Genomic DNA, 26360 nt, shown 5'->3' on the forward strand with positions numbered 1-26360 from the left:
ATGGATGGTTGGATGGGTGAGCAAAAGAACATGGGGAATGAGAAATTTGGGGCTCTGGTTCTAGCACTCCCTCTAATGTGCTGTGACCTCGCTGTGTCACTCTACTTTACTGAACACCCATTGTTGCACTACATGTAGAAGGAATGAGAGATGCCTGGAGACAGAATAATTGAAGCTTTATAGAACTTCCGGCCGGGCGCGGTGGCTCACGCCTGTAATCCTAGCACTTTGGAAGGCCGAGGTGGGCGGATCACCAGGTCAGGAGATTGAGACCATCCTGGCTAACACGGTGAAACCCCGCCTCTAGTAAAAATACAAAAAATTAGCCGGGCGTGGTGGCGGGTGCCTGTAGTCCCAGCTACTCGGGAGGCTGAGGCAGGAGAATGGCGTGAACCCAGGAGGCGGAGCTTGCAGTGAGCCGAGATCGCGCCACTGCACTCCAGCCTGGGCAACAGAGCGAGACTCCATCTCAAAAAAAAGAAAGAAAACTTCCTCCAGAACAAAGCTAAGCCTAACAGGAAGCTCTTTACTATGTGTATTAGGCCATTCTCACATTGCTATAAAGAACTACCTGAGACTGGGTAATTTATAAAGAAGAGGTTTAATTAACTCACAGTTCTACAGGCTTTACAGAAAGCATGGCGTCAGCATCTGCTTGGCTTCTGGGGAGGCTTTAGGAAGCTTACAATCATGGTGGAAGGTGAAAGGAGAGCAGGCATGTCACATGGTGAAAGCAGGAGCTAGAGAGGATAAGTGCCACACTTTTAAACAGCCAGATCTCTTGATGAGTGACTCAGTATCACGAAGACAGCACCAAAGGGATGGTGCTAAACCATTCATGAGAAATCCACCCCAATGATCCAATCACCTCCTACCAGGCCCCACCTCCAACACTGGCGATTACATTTTGACATGAGATCTGGGTGGGACAAATATCCAAACTATATCACTATGGTACCTCTTTACCCACGAACTGGAAAGTATTTGTGAGGCTCCAAAGAATCTTGCAATTAGAAGAACATCACACAACTCTGTACTCAGTGTACAGAAGAGAGACAGAATGACTGATTTCTAGTCCTCGGATATCACACTTGGGAGACACAATTTGTGAGGGTACCTGGAGTGAAGGGAAAGAGAGAGAGATGGATTGATCTGAGAGATTCCTCAAAAGCCTCCTTCTCTGCATTGGCTGTTAAAGGTCTTCTTCAAGACTGTGAAGGGTTTCTGCTCTCAAATATGGGCTACTCAAACTTTCTTTTTCTTTTTTAAGAGACAGTGTCTTGCTATATTGCCCAGGCTGAAGTGCAGTGGCTATTCATGGTCGTGATCCCACTACTGATGGGCACAGAAGTTTTAACCTGCTCTGTTTCTGACCTGGGCCAGTTCACCACTCCTTAGGCAACCTTGCTCTCTGGAGGTCACTGTATTGATGCCAAACTTAGTGCAGATCTCTGATTGGCATAGCTTACTAAAGCCCAGAACTCCTGGGCTCAAGCGATTTTCCTGCCTCAGCCTCTCGAGTTGCTGGGACTATAAGCAGGTGCCACCTAGCCCTGTTCAAACTTTCTTGACTGATATCATAGCTGTTTTGCTGAGATCTTTTTTTTTTAAGCATGCCCCATGCCCCTCAACTCTGTTACTGTCACCCTACACCTGTTGTAACATAGGACAGTTTCTTTTCTTTCCTTTTCTTTTCTTTTTTTTTTTTTAGACGGAGTTTCACTCTTGTTGCCCAGGCTGGAGTGCAGTGGCACAATCTCAGCTCACCGCAACCTCCGCCTCCCCAGTTCAAGTGATTCTCCTGCCTCAGCCTACCAAGTAGCTGGGATTACAGGCATGCGCCACCATGCCCGGCTAATTTTGTATTTTTAGTAGAGACAGCATTTCTCCATGTTGGTCAGGCTGGTCTCAAACTCCCAATCTCAGGTGATCCACCCGCCTTGGCCTCTCAAAGTGCTGGGATTACAGGCATGAGCCACCGCGCTCGGGAAGGACAGTTTCTTACTGAGGAAGTTAGCTACTCATGCTTATTTAAAACATTGCAAAAGTATTATAACAGGGAACTCAGGGTGTGGCCTGAGTCCTGATATTCTCCAGGCCCTAGTCTCCAGGCTGCTATTATATACAGCTGTTTAGGCTTGCCTGCTATGTGAGATCTTACTACCTGTTCCTAGGCATCAGTACCTGTCTGGTCACTCAACAGTGGCCACAAATTATTATCACTCTCCATTCCCCATCAACCTATACCATTTCAGTGAATGACAGTTTTAAAACTACAAAAACAACAAATTTCGGAAGTTATGAGAGTAGAAATTGAAGTTTATTGGCTTCACAAAGGATAAGAGCAAGATATACCACACAGGAGGGTTCCCATCTCAATACCTTAACTTGCATATTCAGATTATTCAAATTATTGGGGACCAGGGTTTGGGGATCGTGCACAGCTTTGAGTAATATTTGCTAGTTATATTTAAGAACAAAATGGCGTCCTTAGGGCAGTTCCAACTATTTGTGGGCTCTGGCTCCAGACAAACCTCTGTCTGTCAGGATGAACTCCAGGAGGAGTACAAAAGGTGCAAAAATAAAATAAAATAAAATAGAAAACATCATATATATATATATATATATATATATATATATATAGTTTTTAGACAGAGTCTTGCTCTGTCACCCAAGCAGGAGTGCAGTGGTGTTATCATAGCTCACTGCAACCTCAACCTTCCTGGCTCAAGCAGTTCTCCCACCTCAGCCTACCGGCTAGCTGGGACCACTGGCACCGGGCTAATTTTCTTATTTTTTGTAGAGATGGAGGTCTCACTATGTTGCCCAGGTTGGTCTCCAACTTCTGGGTTCAAGTGATCCTCCCGCCTCGACCCCCAAAGTGCTGGGATTACAGGCATGTGCCACTGCGCCTGCCTACTCTTTTAAAGATGCTACGGATGCAAAGAAGAGAGGAAAGCAAACACAAAACCTTTTTGATCTCAAGGAGCTAAGGGTCTGAGTCTGACACTTCCCATCCCACACACATATACAGAGGGAAGGATCTCTTCTCCAGCAAAAGTTTTCACGGAAGTCATCTCTTTCCTCATCGCTTAAAAGAAACAAAAAGCCAAGAAGCCGTTACGGAGCGGGTGTGGGGGCCTGTGACCTTTTGTCTAGTTGCCATCCTCCGGAACCCACAAGCGGTACACCAAATAAGGGACGCGGCGGCTAAAATGACGTGAACATAGGAGTCCGCATTCTCTGAGATGTCATTCCTCCAGGAAGACCCAGAAACCGTGAATAGGGCGGGGTGGTGGGCAATATCTAAAGCGAGGTTTCCTGGGAACGCGATGCCACTGGCCAGGACGCTGGAAAGGGCAGCGGTCGTGAAGAATCCCTTCTCAAGGGGTCCGTTCCTGGGCCGTATATGGAGAAGTCTGTCCAAGTGTGTGTCTGTAAGGTCTAGAGCCGGGCGTGCATTCAGAATCCTCAAGCTCATCTGTACTTGGACTCTGACCCTGAAGCGAGGGGGTTTCCGAAGTCTGATTCACCGAGGGGACAGGACCCATTTGGGGCATCCGATGGCAGCGAGAAGAGAAGGGAGCCGAAATGCAAAATATTCTCAAGATGCAGGAGGAACCCCTCTCAAGGAGCGCCACGGAGAAAACTTCAGAGTACCGGCGCGATGATCCAGCACAACGCCAGGACCTGCAGCCCAGCCCACCTCTCCCCGGGCGCTGTGGCGCAGGCGCAGTGGCGCCGCGCTCCAGCCCCAGCGCGCATGCTCTGCCCGGCTGCGGCGCTTCGGGCCGGCGGCAGCGGCAGAAGCGGCAGCGGCAGAGGAAGTTTCCGCTTTGCACTCCACCCCGGTAGCAGCTCCGCGGCAGGGACAGCTTCCTCCGGACGTTTGGCGGGCTTCGCTCTCGCCTTACGACAGCCCAGTCGTATAATGGGGTTGCCCAAGGGGCCGGAGAGCCAGGGTCTCCCGGAGGTAAGAACGCCTCCTCCTTCCCTGACACGTCGGGGTTCATGAAGAGAGGGCCGAGCCGCGGGGCGGCGGGCTGAGCGGGCCTTGGGTGCGTTTGGGGCGCCCCGCCCCCTTCCTCAGGTGTATCCACCTCAGGGAAGCGCCGACCCTCTTCTTGGAGGCGGGGAGCAGGTACGCCTGCATGGGCAGGGGGCAGCGGGCGGGTGAGGACAAACTTAAGCCGCTCCCGGGTCTCGTGGGGCGGAGGTGGCCTTCCTAGCCCGACACCTGCCCTGACGCAGCCCCACGCGCCGCGGGGTCCTGGGCTCCCACCTTTCTCCCTGTCCGGGACGGGCTCCCCCACCCCGCGCCGCAGAGCTACCCCGAGGGCCGAGGCTGCTGGGCGCTGGAGTCACGAGACCGCTCTCCGAGGCGGTTCGGGCTGGGGTGGTGCGAAGGGCGGTGACCTTGGGACGTCTACCGCCACCCCGCAGGGTCCCGGTGGCCCGCCCCACCCGCCTTGCTGTCCGGAGGGAATGCCACCCTCCTTCCATTGACCCGGGCCGGGGCGGCGGGAGGAAGTTTGGGAGACTTGCGCGCACCAGGGAGGTGTCCCGCTGGGTCAGCGCGCCGGGGCGTTCGGGGTGGGACGCACTCCAGGGGTGCTGTGTGGCGGGGGACCCAGGTCTGGGCGGAAAGGTTGCAGCTTCTCCAGAAGAGGGCGGGGTTCTTTTCCAAAGGTGTTTGTTAAGTACTCACTTAGTGCTAGGGAGAGGGTCATGAGTGGTTTCCGGATTTCCACGTTTGCTGAGAATATAGGGAAAGTGTATTCATTTTCTTTTGGCTGCAAATACCACTTAGCATCTCATAGGTAGTTTGCATCTGTCGTCCCTTTCAGTTGATTTTACTCAGAGGCTAGTCTAGTTTACTGGTTTCTGGAGAGAAATGGAATCCACGCCGCACCGCTGCCTTTTTCCTAAGGTTCTGGAGCAGGCGTTAGGCAGGGTGACTGCTTGCTTGACGTGGTGAGTCGTCCCTTCATACTTACCTGCCAGTGACCAATGTTACTCCTCTGCACTCCTCCCAAATCCTCAGTTCTTTCATATCACAAGTATCCACTAATTGAGGGATCACTGTGTTCTGTGTCCAGAAGCTGGGAATATATATAATCATGAAAGGACAGATTTGTCTGTCAGTGTGTGCTCCCAGAATGCAAGTCCATTTTGTTGTCTTAAGAAAACCTAACAAGCATAATGTTGTCAGAACCCCTGTATTAGGTAAAACCTTACATGCACGTTGCTTGAGATGGGACCCAGGATAGTGAACAATAGGATTTGTACTGTGACATTTGAAGTTTTCTTTTTTGCCACTTCTGTATTCTAGGCTCTCATCAAGTTTTTGCCTGGCCTTTTGCTGTAGACTTCTGTCTGGTCTCCCACGTTCTACTTTAAATCCCTCCAACCCAATATTCCACAGTACTATCAGTGGAGGTCTTTCTAGGGGGAAAATAAATTAATTAATTAATGAAAAGCAACCTGCTGCTGTGTGTCCTTCGTTTAAACTTTCACTGACTGCTAAGAGGCCACACTCACCAGGTCAAGCAATAACTAAATTATCATCATTTAGTTCAGAAGCCAGTAAATGTAAATATGGATAGTCTGTGTTATTAGGCTGTCACTAGACCAGTTAATTCATTAAATTCATTCTTGTTTTTTTTTTTTTTGAGACAGAGTCTCACTCTGTCACCGAGGCTGGAGTGCAATGGCGTGAGCTCGGTTCATTGCAACCTCTGCCTCCCAGGTTCAAGCAATTCTTGTGCCTCAGCCTCCCCAGTAGCTGGGATTGCAGATATGAGCCACTGCCCTGCCCGAATTCATTCTTTTTAACCCTTTACAAACATAGCTAGACTTGGCCTGCCTTCCAGATTACAACAACTATAGTGGACGGAAATTGAAAGTTTATTGGGCTTTGTGTAAGAGCTCATTGTTGTTCGTCTTTGTCAGAAATTTAGCTTTAGCAACTGGATGTATTAACCAGCCTGGTGGATTTTTATCACTTCAAGAGAGGGTCTTTCATTCCCGACAGATCAGGCAGTGGCTCTTTTCCATTTGATTTCAGTGTTAATCTACTAAGTGAATTTGGAGTCATACATTCCCATTTAGTGTCTTGTGCCAAAATTACTTCACAAATTATATTGCAAAATTAAACTTCTCCATTCTAGGGGTGAGTGGATGGAAGCCTGGGCCCTTCATCTGTGGTGGGGTGGCCAGTGGGTGCCCATTAGATAGGTGTTGAGGCAGTGATGATCCTATTTTTTTGTTGTTGTTTTTTGTTTTTTTGTCTTCTTCTTGTGTTTTCGCAATAAATGATTGAACAAAATGAAGTGTTCGTGTTTTACACCCCAGAAGTTTTAAGAAAGTACTTATATTATCTCATTTTCTTTTTCTGCTGACTTCAACTACAACTACTCTTTAGTTTCTCTTTTCTTAGAGTGTTTTCACTTGTAGATGTTTCTCAACCATCCCAGGTTTTTTGCAGAAGGGAGAGAAGGTGTGAATTATTTATATTACCTAAGAAAATGTTTATGTCCACTAGGAACTAGTGAATGCTGATCTTCAGGATCCTTAATGGACTGGACCAGGGTCATTTCAGAGACGGATGTAGCTCAGTGCTGTCCACTCCCCCACGCCACTCCTACTCTATTGCAGGGGATTATCAGTCACTTTAATAATTCTGTATCAACTATATTTTAATATGTATACTCCCTTTCCTGGCAGTTTATACATCAAAATAAACTTCTTTCCATTGTCAGGGATGTAACCACCGAAACATTTTATTAATACATGACTGGTTTAGGTTCATTTACTTTATGTAAGCATTAGTAGATCATTCTTTATTTAATAAGTGTGTCCTTGGAGCTTAATGCTGTTTGGATTCAGAGGAGTAAACCCAAGTATATAATATATAGTCCTCTCCTTAATCAACCAGTAGTCCAGTTGGAAAGACAAGCATGTACATAACACTGGATATCTCACTTAGAAGAGGTTGATACTTAGTTATATGTACAGTATATAGTTGATACTTAGTTATATGTATAGAAATGCAGAGGAGAGTGGCCATTTCAGGATAGACTTGTGAGGGATGGTGTCGAAGGAGCTGGAATTTGAAAGTGATTTCTCAATGGTTAGAGAATATAGCCATGGCCATGTCTTGATTGTTTTCGGGATAGTTAAAGGATGAACCTGAAAAGATAGTATGGTGGCCAAAGATCTGAATGTGAAACCAGACATCTGGAGTTTATCTTACAGGCAGTGTGTGTGGTGCATTGTTGATAAGGGCTGGGAGGGTGAGTTAAAGAGGGATAACATGAAAGCTGTGATTTAGGAAGGGATGAGCAAAACAAATTAAAGGAAGAAAGATGAAGAAGCATTTGCAAGAGTCCTGGAATGAAGTATGAATAAAAGGGAAGGGAAGATAAATGTGAGATGCATAGTAAAGGAAGACTTAACAGGCATTGTTGGATAAGGGAGGACTCAGAGATGAGTATGAGCATGTGAACCAGGGTATTTTATTGGTGTTTTATATAGAGAGATGGTTTTTTATTTTCGGTAGCAAAGGAAGAGAGGAAAGGTAGTTCATGATAGTAAATAGATGAAGGAGTATTAGAATATTTAGATGGATTTAAGTATTAGATAAAGATTGGGGTAAAAGGAGGATATAAATTAAAAATTTTAAATCAAAATGCTGAGATACGGCCGGGCGCGATAGCTTATGCCTATAATCCCAGCACTTTGGGAGGCTGAGGCGGGTGGATCATGAGGTCAGGAGATCGAGACCATCCTGGCTAACACGGTGAAACCCCGTCTCTACTAAAAATACAAAAAAAAAAAAAAAAAAAAAGCCGAGCGTGGTGGCACGTGCCTGTGGTCCCAGCTACTCGGGAGGCTGAGGCAGGAGAATCGCTTGAACCCAGGAGGCGGAGGTTCTCTCTGGGATCCGAGTGCAGTAAGCCAAGATTGCGCCACCGCGCTCCAGCCAGGGTGACAGAGCGAGACTCTGTCTCAAAAACAAAAACAACAAAAAAACAAAAAAAAGCAAAATACTGATATACATATATTAGATGAATTTATTATTTTTAATGCAATCCTATTATGTGGCAATAATCACCCTTTAATGTATCTGGATTGGAAGCCTTTCATATATTTGTTTTCGAGATCAAAAAGGGAAGTACAGTGAGGGATACATGTTTGAATTCCCTTCTTCATTTCTATGCCTGTTGTCAGTAACTTCTGGATGAGTATAACTTTTTTTGTTTGTTTGTTTTTTGGAGATACAGTCTTGCTCTGTTACCAAGGCTGGAGTGCAATGGCACAGTCTTGCCTCACTGCAACCCCCGCCTCCTGGGTTCAAGTGATTCTCGTGCCTCAGCCTCCTGAGTAGCTGGAGTTACAGATGTGCACCACCATGCTCAGCTAATTTTTTGTATTTTTAGTAGAGGTGGGGTTTTGCCATGTTGGCCAGGCTGCTCTCAAACTCCTGACCTCAAGTGATCGGCACCCCCTCTTGGCCTCCTAAATTGGTGGGATTAGAAGCCTGAGCCACTGTGTCCAGCCAAGTATAAAGTTTTTGAGACAGAGTCTTGCTCTATTGTCCAGGCTGGAGTACGGTGGTATGATCTTGGCTCACTGCAACTTCTGTCTCCTGGGTTTAAGCGATTCTTGTGCCTCAGTCTCCTGAGTATCTGGGACTGCAGGCATGGGCCACCAAACCTGGCTAAGTTTTGTATTTGTAGTAGAGATAGCATTTCACCATGTTGGCCAGGCTGGCCTCGAACTCCTGACCTCAAGTGATCCGCCCGCCTCAGCCTCCCAAAATGCTGGGATTACAGGTGTGAGCCCCCACACCGGCCCTAAGTCCTAAGTGTAAAGTTTTTTTTTAGAAAACACCATAAAACCTTGTTCCTGTTTGTAAGGAGTCATAATCCATTTGAGAAGACTGTCAAAGTAGACCGTGGGTTAGAAAAAAAGGGAAGTATTGTGCTCTAACCTTCCTTTTCCCTGGATTCCTTCAGCATGTGATGAGTAGTGTATACTACTTGGGCATGTGTCTCCCTCAGCTATGAAGATTAACAGCCCGTTGAGGACCGCGGACCCATTTGTGACTCCAGCAACACTGTCCACATGCTTCTGTGTGACACTTGCTGAATTTTCAGAGAATCTATTGTGGTGATGTAGCCAATGTCATCTGCTCCTTGGCAATGAGATTGTGGCATCAGGGGATATACCTGGTGTTCCTTTATTCAGCATATCTTTTACCAGCCAAACTTTTACCTTTTGTTTTAGGTGGAAACAAGAGAAGATGAAGAACAAAATGTCAAGTTGACTGAAATTCTAGAGCTCTTGGTTGCAGCTGGGTATTTCAGGGCAAGAATTAAAGGCTTGTCACCTTTTGACAAGGTAAGGGGAAATCTTTCTAACCATTACACTTTCTTTTGTCAGAATGACATGGTTAATCATGGCAAAGAAAGGAGGAAGAGATGATGTTTTAACTTCCTCCATGTCTGTGTTTCCATTTCTTCCTAATTCAGATTCATTATGGAAGTGTTCAAACTTCTTTTCAAAGACAGAAATGATGTATCAGTGAATACGTCAGTTCCTTTTCTGTGCACAAAGCTTTAGGACATGCAAAGAAGCAAATTGTTCCTTCTTTCAAGGAATTTACAGTTTGGATGGGGGATTATAAAACTTATGGAAAATAAAATAATTAGAGTTAATAATGAGCTATCCCAAGTCAGCGTGCTCACAGACGGTTGCCAGATATTCTGTGGATAGTAAATGCTCTGATTTAGGATGAGAGAGAGATCGCTATGCAATGAAATCTTTTAATTCAGCAGAACCTTGAATGATGATGCACAAATCATAGGAATAGGTGTTGAGGACACAGAGGAAAAACAGAGGCACAGTTCTCAAAGAGTCCAGTTTCTGTAGAGTGGGGAAGAGAGACAAGCGAATCAACATGCATAGAATAAATGGCATGATGCAGAAAGTGCCACCATGGACTGTGCACAGAAAGGACGCATTCAAATCAGACAGGGCAAGCTGTGGAAGACAGTGCTGAGTGCTCCACGGGGTCACAGTCCTGGCTGTGCCTAACAGAATCACTCTGGGTTATTTTATAATACAGAACCAAGGATTCACTCATTGAAATTTTGGTTAGCTAGGTCTGGGCTTGGGCCCTGGAATCTGCATTTTTATTGGGCAACTCATAAGAGTCTAAAACAGCCAGAGGTAAGATTTACTGTTTTTTTTGTTGTTGTTGTTTGTTTGTTTGTTTGTTTGAGATGGAGTGTTTCTGCCACCCAGGCTGGAGTGCAATGGTGCAATCTTGGTTCACTGCAACCTCTGCCTCCCGGATGCAAGTGATTCTCCTGCCTCAGCCTCCCGAGTAGCTGGGATTACAGGCGCCCGCCACCACACCCGGCTAATTTTTGTATTTTTAGTAGAGAGGGGTTTCACTGCATTGGCCAGGCTGGTCTCAAACTCCTGACCTCATGATCCACCCGCCTCGGCCTCCCAAAGTGCTGGGATTACAGGTGTGAGCCACCGTGCCCAGCCTTACTGTTATTTTTTTCTAATATCAAGCTGTGTCTGAAAAGGATTTTGTTTCAAAATGGGCTTTTAGTCTTACTCTCATTTGGATCTCAGAGAATTCCTGAGGGAAAAGTAGAGCCAGGGATTCTCAGGTAGATAAGAAAAATAAGATGTATGGAGACAAAATGTCAGCCTTGCTGCCCATGTGTCTGGTCTATAAAACAGAGAATTAATGTCTGTCCTTTTGACTATAAAAAGGATCTATGTACAGTATGTTCATTTAATAATAAAAGTCACCTCCTCAGTCATGCCAGCCACATTTCAACTGCTCAGCAGCCACATGTGGCTAGTAGCTACTGTACTTGTCCGTGCAGATAACGGAATATTTCTGTCACTGCAAAAAGTTTTCTGTAACGATACCATTTTAGATTAATTGTACTTGATGGGGTAAGGAGGACACACTCTCTTTCTCTCAAGATATATAATTTTATATGTTTACTGAGGCTATTAGAGCTATTTATAATCCACCTACCTTCCACTTCTTCCATTGTCTCCAAACTAAAAAGAGAAAACAAATATTTTCTTTATGTCTTGCAGGTAGTAGGAGGAATGACTTGGTGTATCACCACTTGCAACTTTGATGTAGATGTTGATTTACTCTTTCAAGAAAACTCTACGATAGGTCAAAAAATGTAAGTTTTTCTATGGAAAACCTAAAGGTGGGGAGAAGGGAACTAACTTTTGAGTGTCTACTGTGTGCCAGAAGTTGGTTGGACGCTTTACATAGTTTATTTTAACTTTTATTACAAGAGGTATTATCCCTGCCTTACAAATGAAACTGAGACTGAAAGAAGCCAAGGTCACACAGCTAGATCAAAGTTTGTAGTGACTACTTAGTTTATCTTTCCAAAGACAGCTAATATCAGTGGAAGTTGATTAGAAAGAGGAAAGGAGATGCTTTCCTTCCCCATTGCCTCTGTGTATGGCAGAGCCTCACTTTGCCTGTCTTGGAGAGAAAGCAGCATGGTCTCCTTGCTAGAGATCTCACCTGAGCATACCCTGCCCAGTCTTTTGTAGCACAGCAGCTCACCAGGGGCTTGGCCATTTCTTTAGAGCATTTGGGATACCTGGTTCTTCTCCCAGCCTTCCAGTGGGTCTCTGTGTGGCCTTGGAACAGCCACTCCTTCTGTGGGCCTCAGTTCTTTTATCTGTCAGAAGAGAGATTCCTGACCTCAGATATGTGTGATTCTGTGACAGTCTGTTTATTCATTTTTCTGAAGTATTACCTTCTCCCAAGAGAAAACATTTCCAAAAGGAACAAAGGTGTCTTATAAATAACAGGAAGCAATAATGGTGGGAAAATGAAGCAAAGGGGGAAAAAAAAAGTGGGGACAAGAGGCAGAGTTGGGATTAAGACTACCACAGTGATGGATCACAAAATGCTTTGTTTTCCTACTATTGGCCAAAAATTTGCCCCTGTGTTTCTGGCAGCCAAGTGGAGGTGGTATCTGTGAGTAACTGAGCATCAGGAATGTTGCAATTTACTTTATATTTATACAGCATTTTTCCCGTAAGTTTCTAATTGCCTTTGTTTTTTTCTTGTTGACAAAAGAAGCATATGCCTTTAGCTGTAGCTCAGATCAGCCAGCTTTTTTTTTTTTTTTTTTGAGACAGTCTCACTCTTACCACCCATGTTGGAGTGCAGTGGTGCCAACACCACTCACGGCAGCCTCGACTTCCTTAAGTGATCCTCTTACCTCAGCCTCCTGTGTAGCTAAAGCCACAGGCATACACCACCACGCCCAGCTAATTTTTAAATTTTTTGTAGGGATGAGGTCTCACCATCTTGTCCAGGCTGGTCTTAAAACTCCTGGGCTCAGGCGATCCTCTTGCCTTGGCCTCCTGGGATTAGAGGTGTGAGCCACCGCACCTGGCCTATGCTTCTTAATCAGGCTGTTCATTAGCATGAATTATTTGTTTTCTTGAGGATGCTTTTCTTGGAAGCTTCTGTCTTTGAGCTGATTGCTTCCTATACCTGTGTCACCCTTGATGTGCTGTATTTCTTTTCATTGCATTTTTTCTGTGCTAGTTGTACCATTTCCTGGATTCCACGTGTGCTTTCTTCCCAAATTCCCCTTGAGTTTTCCAGTGGTGGTTAGGACCCGTTTTCATTTCGATATCCTTAGAGAATATGGTAGACTCCCATCAGTGGCAGCATTCCATTATACTTTTAATAGATATGGGAACACAGTATTTTTCTATGTCTTCTCAATTCCTTGTCTATATTTCTGACATCTAAAAGACACTGAAAACTGTTTTTTCTTCTTTTAGGTTTACATACAAAGCTTATTTGGGAGCAAAACATAACCTGAATTGACTGAATTTATAGCTTTATTGATCCCACTTATGTGACTATTCATAAGTTTTGCTGAATAAATTTTTTTTTATTATAGAGTGTGACTCTAGATTTTCCTGGGTTCTTACATAATATATAATATGTACCCCTTAGGTATTCTAAGGAACTAAATCTAAAAAATTCAGAATTCTGAAACACATCTGACCCAAAGGGTTTGGATAAGGGATTGAGGATGTGTTATATTCTCTGGTAAGTGCTTGATGTGTGTCTCTTAAGTGCAGAGCCATGAACTGTAACTGTGGGCAAAGCTGGAGACGGGTTTACGTGACTAAGGACCCACCAGACTCAGCAGTGCATCAGGTAGCTCATTCTTTATTATCTGTAGAAGACATGTTATAGCCACAGGGTACTGAGTCATCTAAAAATCTTTTCTGTTTGGTTTTGGAATGTGTTCTGTTTGGTGTTCCCCCCCACTATAGAGTTTCTGGTTAGGTGCAGTTTAGACTAAAACTGCCTTACGTTTGCAGTTTTCCAGTATATCTAGTCAATTTAATGGGTGGGCTGGATGTATGTCCAAGGAGCACACTTGCCTGTTGAGGGCATGGTTGTCTCTCAAGCTGTCTTCTTTATGTGCCCAATTGAGGCCTTGTTCCTGTTATCTTTCTTTGCTGAGAGTTCCGTAAGCTTCTGTCCTCTACTTCTATCCTCTTCTGAAGCCCCATTAACAGAGGGTCCTATGGCCAGAGGCCCATTAATGAGATTTTACATTTATAACTGAGTTCATTTCAACAACAAACATTTTATTGGGCATCTGTGTTCCAAGCACTTGCATGTGTATTTTATTATTTTACCTTCACTACCACCTTTGAGTAGGGATTATCCCTAGTTTTATGATAGGAATATTGGACCTGGACCAAGTTACTTGCTAAAAGTTTCAGAGCTGGTGGTGGAACTTGAATTTAGACCCAGGTTTAATTCACTGTCTTTCAAACTGTTTGCAGTGGAGAAGAAAACAGTGCACTGAACACTCTTAAAAACTAAAGGAGTCAAACTAATCACAGCTGGGCATGTTAAAATCTTAGTCTAGGAAACCTGCCTGGTGACCTCTGCAATTGTTAATTTCTGTGATTTTTAGGAAATCTGAAGGATCCACCTTGAGCCGCAGGGAGAAGCTGAAAGGGGATTGTTAGATTTCTGGAAGAAGTCTTTCTCACTTTCTTTCCCTACCCCCAGCCTGCCTGCATTTTCCTCCATGTCCTCACCTTGGCTGCCAAGACTGTCCAGACTTGGCAGTAATTTCTGAGAGGCGAGTTTAAGAGGGTTGTAAATCCTAGGATGACCCGTGATAGCCTCCTCTCTGGGCCTTTATGAACTGGGTGAGTAGGCTGGCTCTGAAGAGTGGCCAGGAAATGCCATGTCTGAAGGCAGGGGATTAGGCTGGGTGGTGGTGTGGGTCCCAGCCTCTTGTTTTTAAGCTACTATGTATGGTTCTAGGCAGTTGGTAACTCTATGCAAACCAATATATCTGTAACCATAAGAGGGAGCTCTCCTCCTGCTGAACCAAAATGTAACTAAGGAAAGGCTGTATTGATCTCGTGCCCCTGCATAGTGAGTTAGGACCTGCATTGAGCAAAACCAGGACTGATATGCATTTTCATTTGCTAAGCTTGGAGTTTAGGCAGCAGTACCAGTTGAACACTTATCTCTTCTTACAAGTTTCAAGGAAATTAAATAAGCTATGAGAGTCTGATGGAGATCAAAATTTAAAAAAAAGCTTAACAGACAGAGAACCTTAGATATGTTGCCAAATGGGTTTGTTAGTGCTTCACTACCAAGCTATCCCATGTGAGTCCCAAGCAGACCTGGACAACCACAGGCTTCCCCTGTAGGGCAGGCAACACATCTTATGACAGAAGAGATGCATGTGTCCCAAAGACAGGCTGCCCAGAAAGGAAGGGCACCAGGAGTGGCTGAGAGCTACATGACAGTTTTCTTCTTCTCAGGACTTTTGTTTTGTTTTAAGAGACAGAGTTTCACTCTGTTGCCCAGTCTAGGGTGCTGTGGCATGATCTTAGCTCTCTGCAGCCTCAAACTCCTAGGCTTAAGTGATCTTCCTGCCTCAGCCTTTTGAGTAGCTGGGACTGTAGGAATACACCATTATGCCTGGCTAATTTATAAATTTTTTTATGCAGACAAGGTCTTACTATGTTGCCCAGGCTGATCTCAAACTCCTGGCCTCAAGTGACCTCCCTCCTTGGCCTTCCAAAGCGCTAGGATTACATGCATGAGCTACCATGCCTGGCCCCTCTCAGGACTTGTGGATAAATCACTCTTCACCCCTTCTTCTGTTGGGGAGGAAGGGTGAGGGGGAAGAGGCAGCAAATATTCTCCTATATGCTTCCCTACTAGGAGGAAGATACTCCCTCTCTTCTATGAATGTGTGCAGTGAGGGATTAATCTCCCCCCTTCCATATTTTTTTCGATTAACACGTTGGATCTGACATTTGATCTTATGATCAGTGGGGTGTTACTGTTGTCCTCAGCAGTTTTAACCTTGATCCCAACTTGTGAAGCTATCTTCCAGATACCAGACACTGTTTCTTAATGTGTTCTCTAGTGACCATTCCCTGGGGGGCTGCTTAACTTTAGCTCCTAGGTCACCTAGTTACTGTTAATACTAAGACTGAGGGGTGAAACCTACTAAGTGAATCATAGATAAGACAGTAATAACTTTCACCCAGCCCTGAGTCAGATGTTCATCTTGAGGGTATCTGTCTCCTTGGAAGAATTATTGAACTGCAGAAAGATAAAGGTAGACAAGACTTCTTTGAACAAGAAACACTTTTGGGAGACCCAAAACTTGTTGAATTTGAAGCACCTAGTAAGTTCTAAGTGACCCTTGTTTACCTGGACCTTTGTCTATTAGAACATAATACTATACTTGTTTATAAGGCCACAGTAGCTGCTGTGACTGGCTAAGATTTTTTTAAAAGGTCTTGTGTGGCAATGTAACCTATTCATGTAGGCTGAGCCAGAAGCTCCTATTTCTCCAAATGTCCACAAGGCCATGCCTGGTGACTGCTTCTCAATGTTTCCAGGCTACATACCATGGCTTTGGGGTCAGGCACACCACTGAATAGTATCTTTTCTCTCCCCTTGAGTCTGATCCAATGAAGATAGTATAAGAAACAGGAATCACATAGCTAGAGATGAAATGCCAACTGATTCGAGAAGGAGGTTTCAGGCTGCAATAAAACAGACTTGCATACAAATCCCTCCACCACTGCTGCCATAAACTGTCCTGCCCCAGCTCAGGCTGAGCTGAGAAACCTCCCTAGCAGGAGAGGATGCTTTCCTCCTGACCAACAGAGAAGAAAACTCTGAGGCCCCAGGAAGCCTGGTTCCTCCCTTCTCAGTCCCACTTTGTGGTCTTCTATAGGAGGAAGACTGAGGCGAGGTGTTAGAGAAAGGTCGGTGTCCCTTATGAGAAGCAGAAAATATCTCTTCTGTATGGAAATAAGAGTGAGGATATACAGTTCCCTCAACTCTAGAATTTATTTTAGAGTATCAAAAAATTTAAAGGCTACTATTTATTTTAAAAATATTCTTGTACCAGGATAGAGAACTCCAAATCTCTTGGAAATGGGGCTCCATGTTTCATGTTAATATTCTGGGTACCTGGTGTAAGGTCTGGTAATTATTTGTTGCCTGAATGATATTTAGAATACTTTTTTCAAACTTTTAGAAAGAGTAGATCACTAAAACGAAATGTAAAAAGAATACGGGGCACTAATAACTTTTTATCTTACTATGTAAGGATGTTAAAAAATAGTAACTACTACCTCTGATGTCACCGTCAATTCATAAAATATTTTGCATCAAAAAAAGTAGGAAGAAAAACATTATAGAATAAAGGATGAAGGCAGTTTTGTGACCACACACCCACACACCACTAAATTGTGCTTATTTTTCTCATTTTGCAGTCATCTAGGAGAAACTTGTCATGGTCTGGACTAGCCTGGCATGGAAAAGTCCCAGATCCGTCTGTGATGCTGCCCAGACTTTAGAGATGCCATAAAGGCTACTTAGTATGCCTCACTCTTTGCTTGTTACTTTTTCTGAACAGAGCTCTGTCAGAAAAAATTGTCTCGGTCCTGCCAAGGATGAAATGCCCACACCAGTTGGAGCCCCACCAGATCCAAGGGATGGATTTTATTCACATATTTCCTGTTGTTCAGGTGAGAGCCTCTGTGTGGTTTCTTGTCCTCTTAACCTCAGAATTCCTGTGATGGGCCTGGCTTGTTCTGTAATGGGTCTGTCTGTCCTGGATCCTGAATGTAATGGGTGTGGTTTAGATTTGGTACAGCAGAACATGGTGGTGTTCATTGTCGTCATCTTCAGAAGATTGCCGGTACTGCATATACCCTAGTTTCATGCTGTCACCTGATAAGATCTTTGAATGTTCTCATCTGACTTTTCATTGCCTTTTTGGTAAAGACAGAACTCTGTAGCCTGGTATGCTCTGTTCCCTTTTGACCTATCCAGCTTGATTTCATTCCTTGCTTTTCTTTTTTCTTTTTGTTCTAGCACTGTCTGGCATTCATTCAGATTTCCCCAGGTTTATTCTTCCACCTGTCACAGTGCTTTTGTGTTGCTGGTTCCTTGGGTTGGAATGCTCTTCCATTCTCTCCTTACCTATTTAATTCATATGGCTTACTTCAACCCTTCAGATCTCAGTTCCACCAAACCTCTTCAAGAAAGCCTTCCCTCATCCCCTAATCCACAGCATGTTCCTTTATGGTATGCACTCCTGTGGCCACATTCCCTTCCTTCACCAGAATCTTACAGCAGTTCGTAATCATGTGTATCTATGTGTGTGTGATTGTTTATCTGCTTCTCTCGTTAGACTCTAAGCTGCATGAGAGCAAGTCTGTATGGCTGTCTTGCTTATTGTTTTGTTTCCAGTACCTACCAGAATGTCTTACAATTTGTAGTTATTCAGTCCGTATGGCTAAATGCCTGAGGGAGAGACTTCTCTTTGCCTCCAGCTGTTTCCCAAACCCCTATGATTCAGTGGCTCATGCTGTACAGCTCCCAAACAGCTGGCCCTCCATATTTGCGGCTCCACATCCATAAATTCAACAAACCATGCATCAAAAATGTTTGGGGGTGGGCGGGGGGAAACACAATAAAAAATAATACAACAATAAAAAGTAATATAAATTTAGCAAGCTGGAAAAAGAAAGTAATACAAATTTAAAAATACAGTATAACATAACTATTTACGTAGCATTTACATTGTATTAGGTATTATAACCTTAGAGATGATTTAAAATATAGGGGAGGATGTGTTTAGGTTGTATGCAAATACTGTGCCATTTTATATCAGGGACTTGAGCATCTGTGGATTAATATCTAGAGGGTCCTAGAATCCATCCACCATGGATTCCTTGGGACAACTGCATTCTCTTCCCCTCTAGGCATCTTAGAAAGAGGAGGAGCAAAGGGACTCAGATGTGTTGCCCGCTGTGTGAACACTACTTCCCATCTGACTCTAATAGAATTCTTTGAAGCATTTATTATAATCCCTTACATTTGAGGAAAGTGAGAAATGTAATTTCCTTACATTTGGGAAAAATGAGACTGAGAGAAGGTAATTGATTTGCTTAAGGGCAGAGAGTGGACAAGCAAAGGTTCCAGTCTAAACTCTGTCTCCAAGCTTGTGCTTTTTCCACTGCACCATTCATGCAGCTGCTGAGAAGGAAGCTACACAGCCCTAGAAGCTAGAAGTTTTCTAGTTCTGTGTTAAGATTATGAAATATGGGGGTCAAGAGTATGGACCCTGGAGACCTCCTGGGTTCAAGTCGGTCACTTTCTAGCTGTGTGACCTTGGGTAAATAACTTTCTGTCTGTTAAATGGAAATAAATAATAGCACCTACCTGATAGGATGAGAATTAAATTAGTTGTGTGTCTAAAGCACTTAGTTGAAAGACTGACCATTTTAGTAAGTGCTCTCTAAGTGTTACATAATTTGTTACTGTTATGTGTTGAATCTTCCCCTCGGCTAAACTTCAAGCCGAATTCCATGAAATTTGTAAATTTGAGGCCAAGATTTTACCTTAAAATTTATTTGTATGTTTGTTAGCCTTTCTGTCTTTCTTATGCAAGAGGACACTACCTGATCGTTTTTATGAAAATAGGAAGTTGGGGCCCTGTGTTGATTATTATTGAAACCTCCAATATCATCAAACTGTGAAGTTGTTATCTTTCCCCCAAAACGTGGATCTCTAGAGATTAGACCTTTTTTAACCCTACACTAGGACTTTGGAGGCAAAAAAATCTAGTCAGGTTGTGAGAAGAATTGGAAGTGATCTTCTGCAGTCAGTTGGGTGTTTTGAAGGTCTGAATGTTCTCCATTGTGAGTGGAATGCTAGAGGGTCTGTGTGGATGGAAGGGCCCAGGCTAGTGGTTACAATTTCTTAATTTCATGGACCTGTAAAATTTTAAAGCAAAAATGGAGGTTGGCCTAGGGTTGCCACCTGTAGTTTGCCAGGCAAGGACACTTTAAAAAATAACTACAATCTTGCTTTATCATTTCATAAAATAATGGCCATTTAATTCTCAAACTCAGAAAAAAAGCAGTCCTTGAAATTAAATACATTTAACTATGATGAAACTCATCATGTGCCTGTAGCTTTTGCCTGTTTTTGTTTGTTTGTTTTGTTTCCCCCCCGGGCACTCGTGAAAGAATAATCACTGGCCAGCAGTTGTAAGCCATTGACCTACTTCTCTTATGTGATTCTAGAAGCCCATCATCCGTGTTCACACCATTTTAGCAAAGCTGTAGTAACTTTCTCTGGATGCAGCCAAGAAAAAAGCAGATCTAATTTCTGGCCCCTGGTGGTTCTAGATCATATCTTTTTCTCCTGGGTTGGACATGTGACTCCTGTGAAAGTCAATATTTTTCTTGAGTGCTAGGGAACCTGTGGCAGAGCTAGGCTGTCCAAGAGTATCCCTCTATAGCCTTTCATGCTGGAAACTCCAAAACATCTGTTAGGACTCAACAAGTTTTCCCTTTGCAATGGGATCATGCTCTCCAGGATCCAGCCATGCGGTAACTCAGGGTAGATCTGGGATTAATGGAAGCAGCTCTGAAAGGGAAGCAGATGTGAAAAGCCAGAAACTGGGTCTCCCGATTCAAAAGAAAGCAGGGCTGAATTGAGTTGAGCAATGAGCCAACTGCCTTAGTTGGCCCATAGTTGTCTTGGACCACTTAGTTGTACTGGGATGAAGTACAGGTGAGGAGCTACAATCGTTCTCAATACTCTCTGATCTTCTGTCTCTGCTTCTGGATTTTAGTCTTTGCCTGAGGTCACTGTTTGGGGGTGAAGTGGTAGAAATATATAGAAGATACTAACAGCAAGGAATATTCCTCATAGAGTTATTTGCTCTATTCTGAGCAGCTATTTCCTAAACATGTGCTTTACTTGAGCTGGCTGTGCTTTGTGAACAAACATCTGCGAGAACACCGTGCAGCACCGTGTTATGTGCCATGTACCTGCTTTCCTAGGTAGCTAACCCTCACCAAGTGTGATATGCTGTTGGTGAAACACAGCTACTATCCCAAAACTGCTTTTGAGATGTAGTAGCTTTCTGTGGAGAGGGAGTGGCACCCCTTCTGTGATGTTCTTCAGTAATAAAGGGAATGAATGAAGAGCCGGGGAGGAGAAGCAAAGGTCCTTTTTACACTTTACACCCTTACCCTCAGAGCGGGTGGATCTTCTGCAGGTTTTAGTGGGGTGGTGTTTTAATGATAATAACTGGAGTTTTCAGTTGGGAGAAGTGAAGAGCAGCTGTTTCTCGGTATCAGCCTAACAAAGCTGGGAAACATTTCATGAAACCATTTGTCCAGTCTTTGGTGTGGAATAGTCTCTTGAGTTGTGACTCCCAGCTTTGCAGCTTGCTAGCTATGGATCCATGAGTAAGTTATGTAGTCTCCCGGCACTTCAGGTTCGGTAAAACTCAGCCAGTACCATCCGACGTTGTGAGGATTAAGAGAGAATGTTGTGAATGTCAGGATAAACCAATGCCTTCAACTGCGTACTCAGTATGCACCATTGTCAAATCTGAGTATTTTGGACATTTTTTCACTTGTCAAATGGGGAGTTACGCTAGCATTCTCTGTGGTTCTCTCCCTTTTCCCTGGTCTGTGGTATAAGGAGCACAAGAAAAAGATTTACATGAAGATCTGCTAGTAGGACTGGGAAGTTGGAAGATAGCTCTGTTTTGTGCTTCAGGTGTTTACAAATCACTCTACTACTTGTGATTTCATTTACTCCCATGTTAGCTCTGTGAGGTGAAGGGAACTGATATACTTTTACAGAAAGGAAAACTGAGGCTCAAGGATATGAAGTAAGGCTTTAAAGCTCCTGCACGGCTACTCAGCACTAGGTCCCATTGGATCTTAACATCTTGGATGCCCAGCTGGTTGCTTTTCCTATAGGACAGCATGTGTTGATAGCTTCTTATCACCTGGTCAGTTCAACTATGCTGATTTGAGTTCATGAGTTGTGCCGTGTCTGAACTGGCCTTCACTGCAGTGGGATGTTGTCCTTAGCAACTCATGTCTTTTCACTTTCTTCCCCAGTGGCTGGTGAAACGAGCTATAGAAACAAAAGAAGAGATGGGTGACTATATCCGCTCCTACTCTGTATCCCAGTTCCAGAAGACTTACGGTCTCCCTGAGGTCAGAATTGTGATTTTATTTGCTTGTCCCACTGAGAAACAGAGTGCACACTTAGAGACTCCCTAGCAAGGAGCAGAGTGAGTTCAGGCTCCCCTACCTTCTCACCCCCACTTGGCATCATTAGTGCTTCTTTACATAGCCACTGAGCGCAAAGCTCTATAATTTTGTCATTTTCTCTGAATTTTAGTGTTTGATCTAGGGCTTTTATTAACTTACAAGAATAATAGTTGATTTTTGTATTAAGTTTTTTGAGAGGCCACTTGCCCAGAACATCCTATAGTAACAATTTAATAATAATAATAATAATTACAACAATAATAGCTAATAGCCATCATGTATTTACTGCATGCTAGTCTCAGCACATCTTATGGCTTTTATTCTTTAATCCTTACTGCCCCCTGAGATAGGCGTTTTTATCCCTGTTTTATAGACAGAGAAACTGAGGCTTAGAGGTTAAGTAACTTACCTGAGATTTCAGTGCTTAAGAGGATTTGAAATGAGAACTCTTGTCTTAAGCACTACTCCTTATGACCCCCTTTTTCTTACTGGCTGTGCAGGGATCTATGTTGGAGCAATCTGCAGAGTTTGTAGCCTTTTCCCATGGAGAATATATTCCAATTTGTTTGAAAATTGAGACTTCTTCAGGCAAAGTAGTGATGAGATGAGAAGTCAATTTATAAGACAGATATCTGAGTGGTCCACTTGAGTTTTAATTTTCCCTTGGGATTTGTTTAATCGCTGTGTTTTGTCTTGTAGGATGATGACTTCATAAAGAGAAAAGAAAAGGCCATCAAGACAGTTGTGGACCTCTCAGTAAGTCCCCTGGCCATGTTCTTCTGTCAGAGCCCTGCGTAGCCTCAGATAGCCCTTTGTTAAATCAAAAAAGCGCTGCTCCTGAGGCTTCCGTCTACAGGGATTGCTTAGGAGCTAGACTCAGATGGCTGTGTGAGGGAAGCCCTGCCTGCTTTACTGCTCAGGGCCAGGACACCAGTATGCACAGGGAGAACCTGCCACACTACTGCTCTGTCTCCTCGCTTCCAGTTTTAGGGGAGAAATAGCCAAACACGGAGCCCTCCCTAGTTTATCCCAATGGCAGGTATAAACGTTGAATAGCTCTGAAGAGCAGATGATGAATGCGGATGATAACTTGAGGTTTCTGTCCCCCACGCCCTTGATGGCTTTGCATAGACAGAGTAGCCTCTGAGCTGTGTGCAGGAAGCTCTGGGATGGCCTTTGTCCCCATTCACAGTACGTCTTAATCACAGTGAGTCTGCACATGTGTCCCCACTTCCCCAGCACGAGGGTTAGTGGAACCTTTGACCCTTTACAAAACACTCTGGGTCAGAGCTGTGGAACCTTGTTAGCTGTACCCTCCACCCCCAGCCTTCCTACCTGAGCTGAAGGGAATGAAGCCTAGTTGGATATGATAATTGCTTTCCCCTGTTTTGAATGTTAGTTCATCTCTGGAATGATATGAAAACCAGGTGATAATCATGTTACCTCTGAGGCAGGAAATTGCTAGGCCAGCAGCAGGAGAGATGGGGAAATTGTCTTTTTCCTATAATCTCTGTACTATTTGAATTTTATTCTAAGTCTGTGCATTACCTATTCAAAACAGTAAGTACACATTAAGATGGTTTTTTTTTTTTTTTTTTGGGTAACAAAAGCCACATTCAAACATTAAAATTTTTTTTTTTTTTTTTTTGAGACAGAGTCTCGCTGTCTCCCAGGCTGAAGTGCAGTGGCGCTGTCTCGGCTCACTGCAACCTCTGCCTCCTGGGTTCACGCCATTCTCCTGCCTCAGCCTCCCGAGTAGCTGGGACTACAGGCGCCCGCCACCAGACCTGGCTAACTTTTTGTTTTTTTAGTAGAGACGGGGTTTCACCGTGTTAGCCAGGATGGTCTCGATCTCCTGACCTCGTGGCCCACCCACCTTGACCTCCCAAAGTGCTGGGATTACAAGCATGAGCCACCGTGCCCGGCCCAAACATTAAAAATTTTTAATGCTTAATCGAATATCTTCATGTGTAAATCTCACACTGAGCCCTGGGTAGAGAATGAGAAAATGGTACAGTTTTCGGCCATAGAGCAAAAGCCAGCATAGCTGTCAGTCATCCTGGTAATGAAACTGAGCCTGGCATCTCTATGCCTATGGATAAGTTAAAGCCCCTAGAGGCACATTATTTTTTCTTCTCATTTTTAATGGAGGTTTTTTTTTTTTTTTTAAATCCACTTCTGCTTGGTAATGTGATTGCAGAGAATTAAGGAATATGTGATAATGACAAATATTTACGTAGTGCCCAAACATTGTTCTGGGTGTTCATCTCTAACTCATCTAGTCCTCACAACAATCCCATGAAGTAGTAGTTCGTTGTTGTTGTTGTTTTTTAATAAATCAGGAAACTGAAACACAGGTAGGTTATATATAAGTTGCCCAATGTCACAATGGTGATGGTAGAGGCAGGACTCAAACCCAGTCTTGTAACTGTGCTGCTGTGAGCCTCTAGATAAAATGCTGTTTGCAGCTGATGAGAAAATAGTATCAGAATAAAGGAAAATGTGTCCGGTCTGGTGGCTTATGCCCGTAATCCTAGCACTTTGGGAGGCCGAGGTGGACAGATCGCTTGAGCCCAGGAGTTCGAGACCAGCCTGGCCAATATGGTGAAACCCTATCTCTACAAAAAATACTAAAATTAGCTAGGCATGGTGGCATGTACCTGTAGTCTCAGCTCCTCAGGAGGCTGAGGTGGATCACTTGAGCCTGGGGAGGTTGAGGCTGCAGTGAGCTGTGATTGTGCTACTATACTCCACCCTGGGTGGCAGAGTGAGACCCTGTCTCAAAAAAATAAATAAAAAGGGAAATGGAAAAAAATTGTGAGTCCCTGGTTATCATTTGTATTGTTTAGTTTATTTCCTTTTTTATGAGTGAACTTAATCCTCAGTTGATCAGCAATACATTTTCAGCAGGAATGATAAAGAATCTTCATGGATGGCTAAAGGTTGCCTTTGGATTTTTCTTTTCATCTACTGAAACACCCCTCACTTCCAGGAGCTGTCTACGTAGGTTTCTTAGCTGAGCTCTATCACCATTAACTTTCCTCCCTCCCTTCTGCCACTTCTGCAAGCCCTTCTTTAGCTGACTTGAAATGAGAGTCCCAAAAGCTCTCAGAAACTCTAGGGCTGTGGTGCATATCCCTGACCTATTCTTGTGAGTCAGTACAAAAAATTTGTTTAATTTTTTTGAGCTGTTTGCTCAAAACTTTATTTATTGTCGTGCTCCTCAAGGAAAATCCCTCCTTTAATAAAGGAAAGGAAATCCTTAATTTTAAGTTGTGAATGGAAAATTAAGGAATAAAATAAGGTCAGACATATAGATGCGTAGTTTCTAGAGCCAGCGTTTTATAAAATAGGTGTGGAGCTCCTGTATATTTATTAAGTGCTTACCACGTGCTTGGCATCTCAATAGGCATTTAACAAGCATTAGCTCCTTTATCCCTTGTTAACACTCAAGGAGTTATATATTATTATTTCCATTTTACAAATCAGGAAATTGAAGCTTAGAAAGGTTAATAAATTCCCTGTGTAGCTGCAGAGCTAGGAAGAGGGAGCCAGATTTTGATATTACACCTGACTCTAACACAACAGGTGTCAGCACTCCTCCTCTTTTCTGGCTTTTCACCTGGTCTCTGCTTTCCCACATAATCCTAGCACCAGTTTTGCAGTACTGTTACTGACTTACTTCAGGGCTCTGGGTTATTGCTTCTCTGGGTCCCAGAGACTCAAATGCCTACAGAGTGGTTGGGTCCTCTCCCACCACCTCTTCAGTTCCTTACGAGAACATTGACTGACTTCTCATCTGAAGACCCATTGCCCAGCCAAAGAATGGATGCCAGGTGGGAGCTGTCCTGTTGTTATCTTTTTGATCAGCATGATGCCTTTGTGTCTCAACCAACAGGCTTTTACTTATTCTTGTTTAGACATAACATAAAAGTATTTAAATATTAAATCTTTAGCTTATTGTCTTTAGCCATCCTTAGAAGACTGAATTTTTTGCATTCATCCTTGGTTATGTAGCCCATTCATTTTTTTGGTGCATGATTTTTTGTTTTCAAAGTTTTTTTTTTTCTTTTGTACTAACACTGTTGTAATAAGAATGAAAAATTAGGAAATGGAGAAAAACAAAAACTAAATCACCCATGATACCACGAGCCAGGGATAACGACTGATACTGCAAGCAGGAAATAGAGTTGTGAATATCAGTATGGAGAATTAGAGATTGCAAAAAAAAAAAAAAAATGGCGTTGTACTATATATTCTGTTTTGTTGCTTGCTCATTTGTTGCTTGCTCATTTTGCTCAGTAGTATATTGAGGATATCTTTCCATGCCAATAAAGATACCTCCATAGCATTTTTAGTGGCTGTAGATTATTAATTATGTGGAACTAGTTCAACTATAGTTTGTATCTGTTTTTTTTTCTTTTTAACTTGGCCATTATGTAGGACATCCTCATAGCTAAATTTATTCTTTTATTTCTAATTATTTACTTAGGATTTATTCCATGAAGTGGAATTGGTCAAGATTATACCTAAGGCTTTTAATACTTCTTGCCAGATTGCCAGGGAGAAAGGCTGCTGTGAACTTTATCATCCGAGCTTATGATGGGCGTGTTCTCTTTTTGTCTTGGCTTCATTTTTCTTCCTTCGGGAGATTATTCCCA

At 43.5% G+C, this 26360-nt stretch overlaps 1 protein-coding gene across 3 annotated transcripts in view; it reads left to right on the forward strand.

Annotated features, from left to right (window-relative positions):
• The first annotated feature begins 2306 nt into the window (after positions 1-2306).
• The window catches only part of CCDC93 (coiled-coil domain containing 93), a 94696-nt gene continuing 70642 nt past the window's right edge, over positions 2307-26360 (forward strand). For 2 of the 3 annotated variants that reach the window (XM_054477313.2, XM_063647374.1), the window contains exons 1-6: positions 2307-3973; positions 9292-9405; positions 11137-11231; positions 17022-17133; positions 21544-21642; positions 22399-22455. In XM_054477313.2, the coding sequence (XP_054333288.1) occupies positions 3668-3973; positions 9292-9405; positions 11137-11231; positions 17022-17133; positions 21544-21642; positions 22399-22455 (783 nt within the window). In that variant the 5' untranslated portion in view covers positions 2307-3667. Of the gene's footprint in view, positions 3974-9291; positions 9406-11136; positions 11232-13201; positions 13256-17021; positions 17134-21543; positions 21643-22398; positions 22456-26360 lie in introns of those variants that run through there. The other variant, XM_054477316.2, reaches the window with a different exon arrangement.

This window comes from Pongo pygmaeus, chromosome 11 (assembly GCF_028885625.2).
Source record: "Pongo pygmaeus isolate AG05252 chromosome 11, NHGRI_mPonPyg2-v2.0_pri, whole genome shotgun sequence".
Lineage (NCBI taxonomy): Eukaryota > Metazoa > Chordata > Mammalia > Primates > Hominidae > Pongo > Pongo pygmaeus.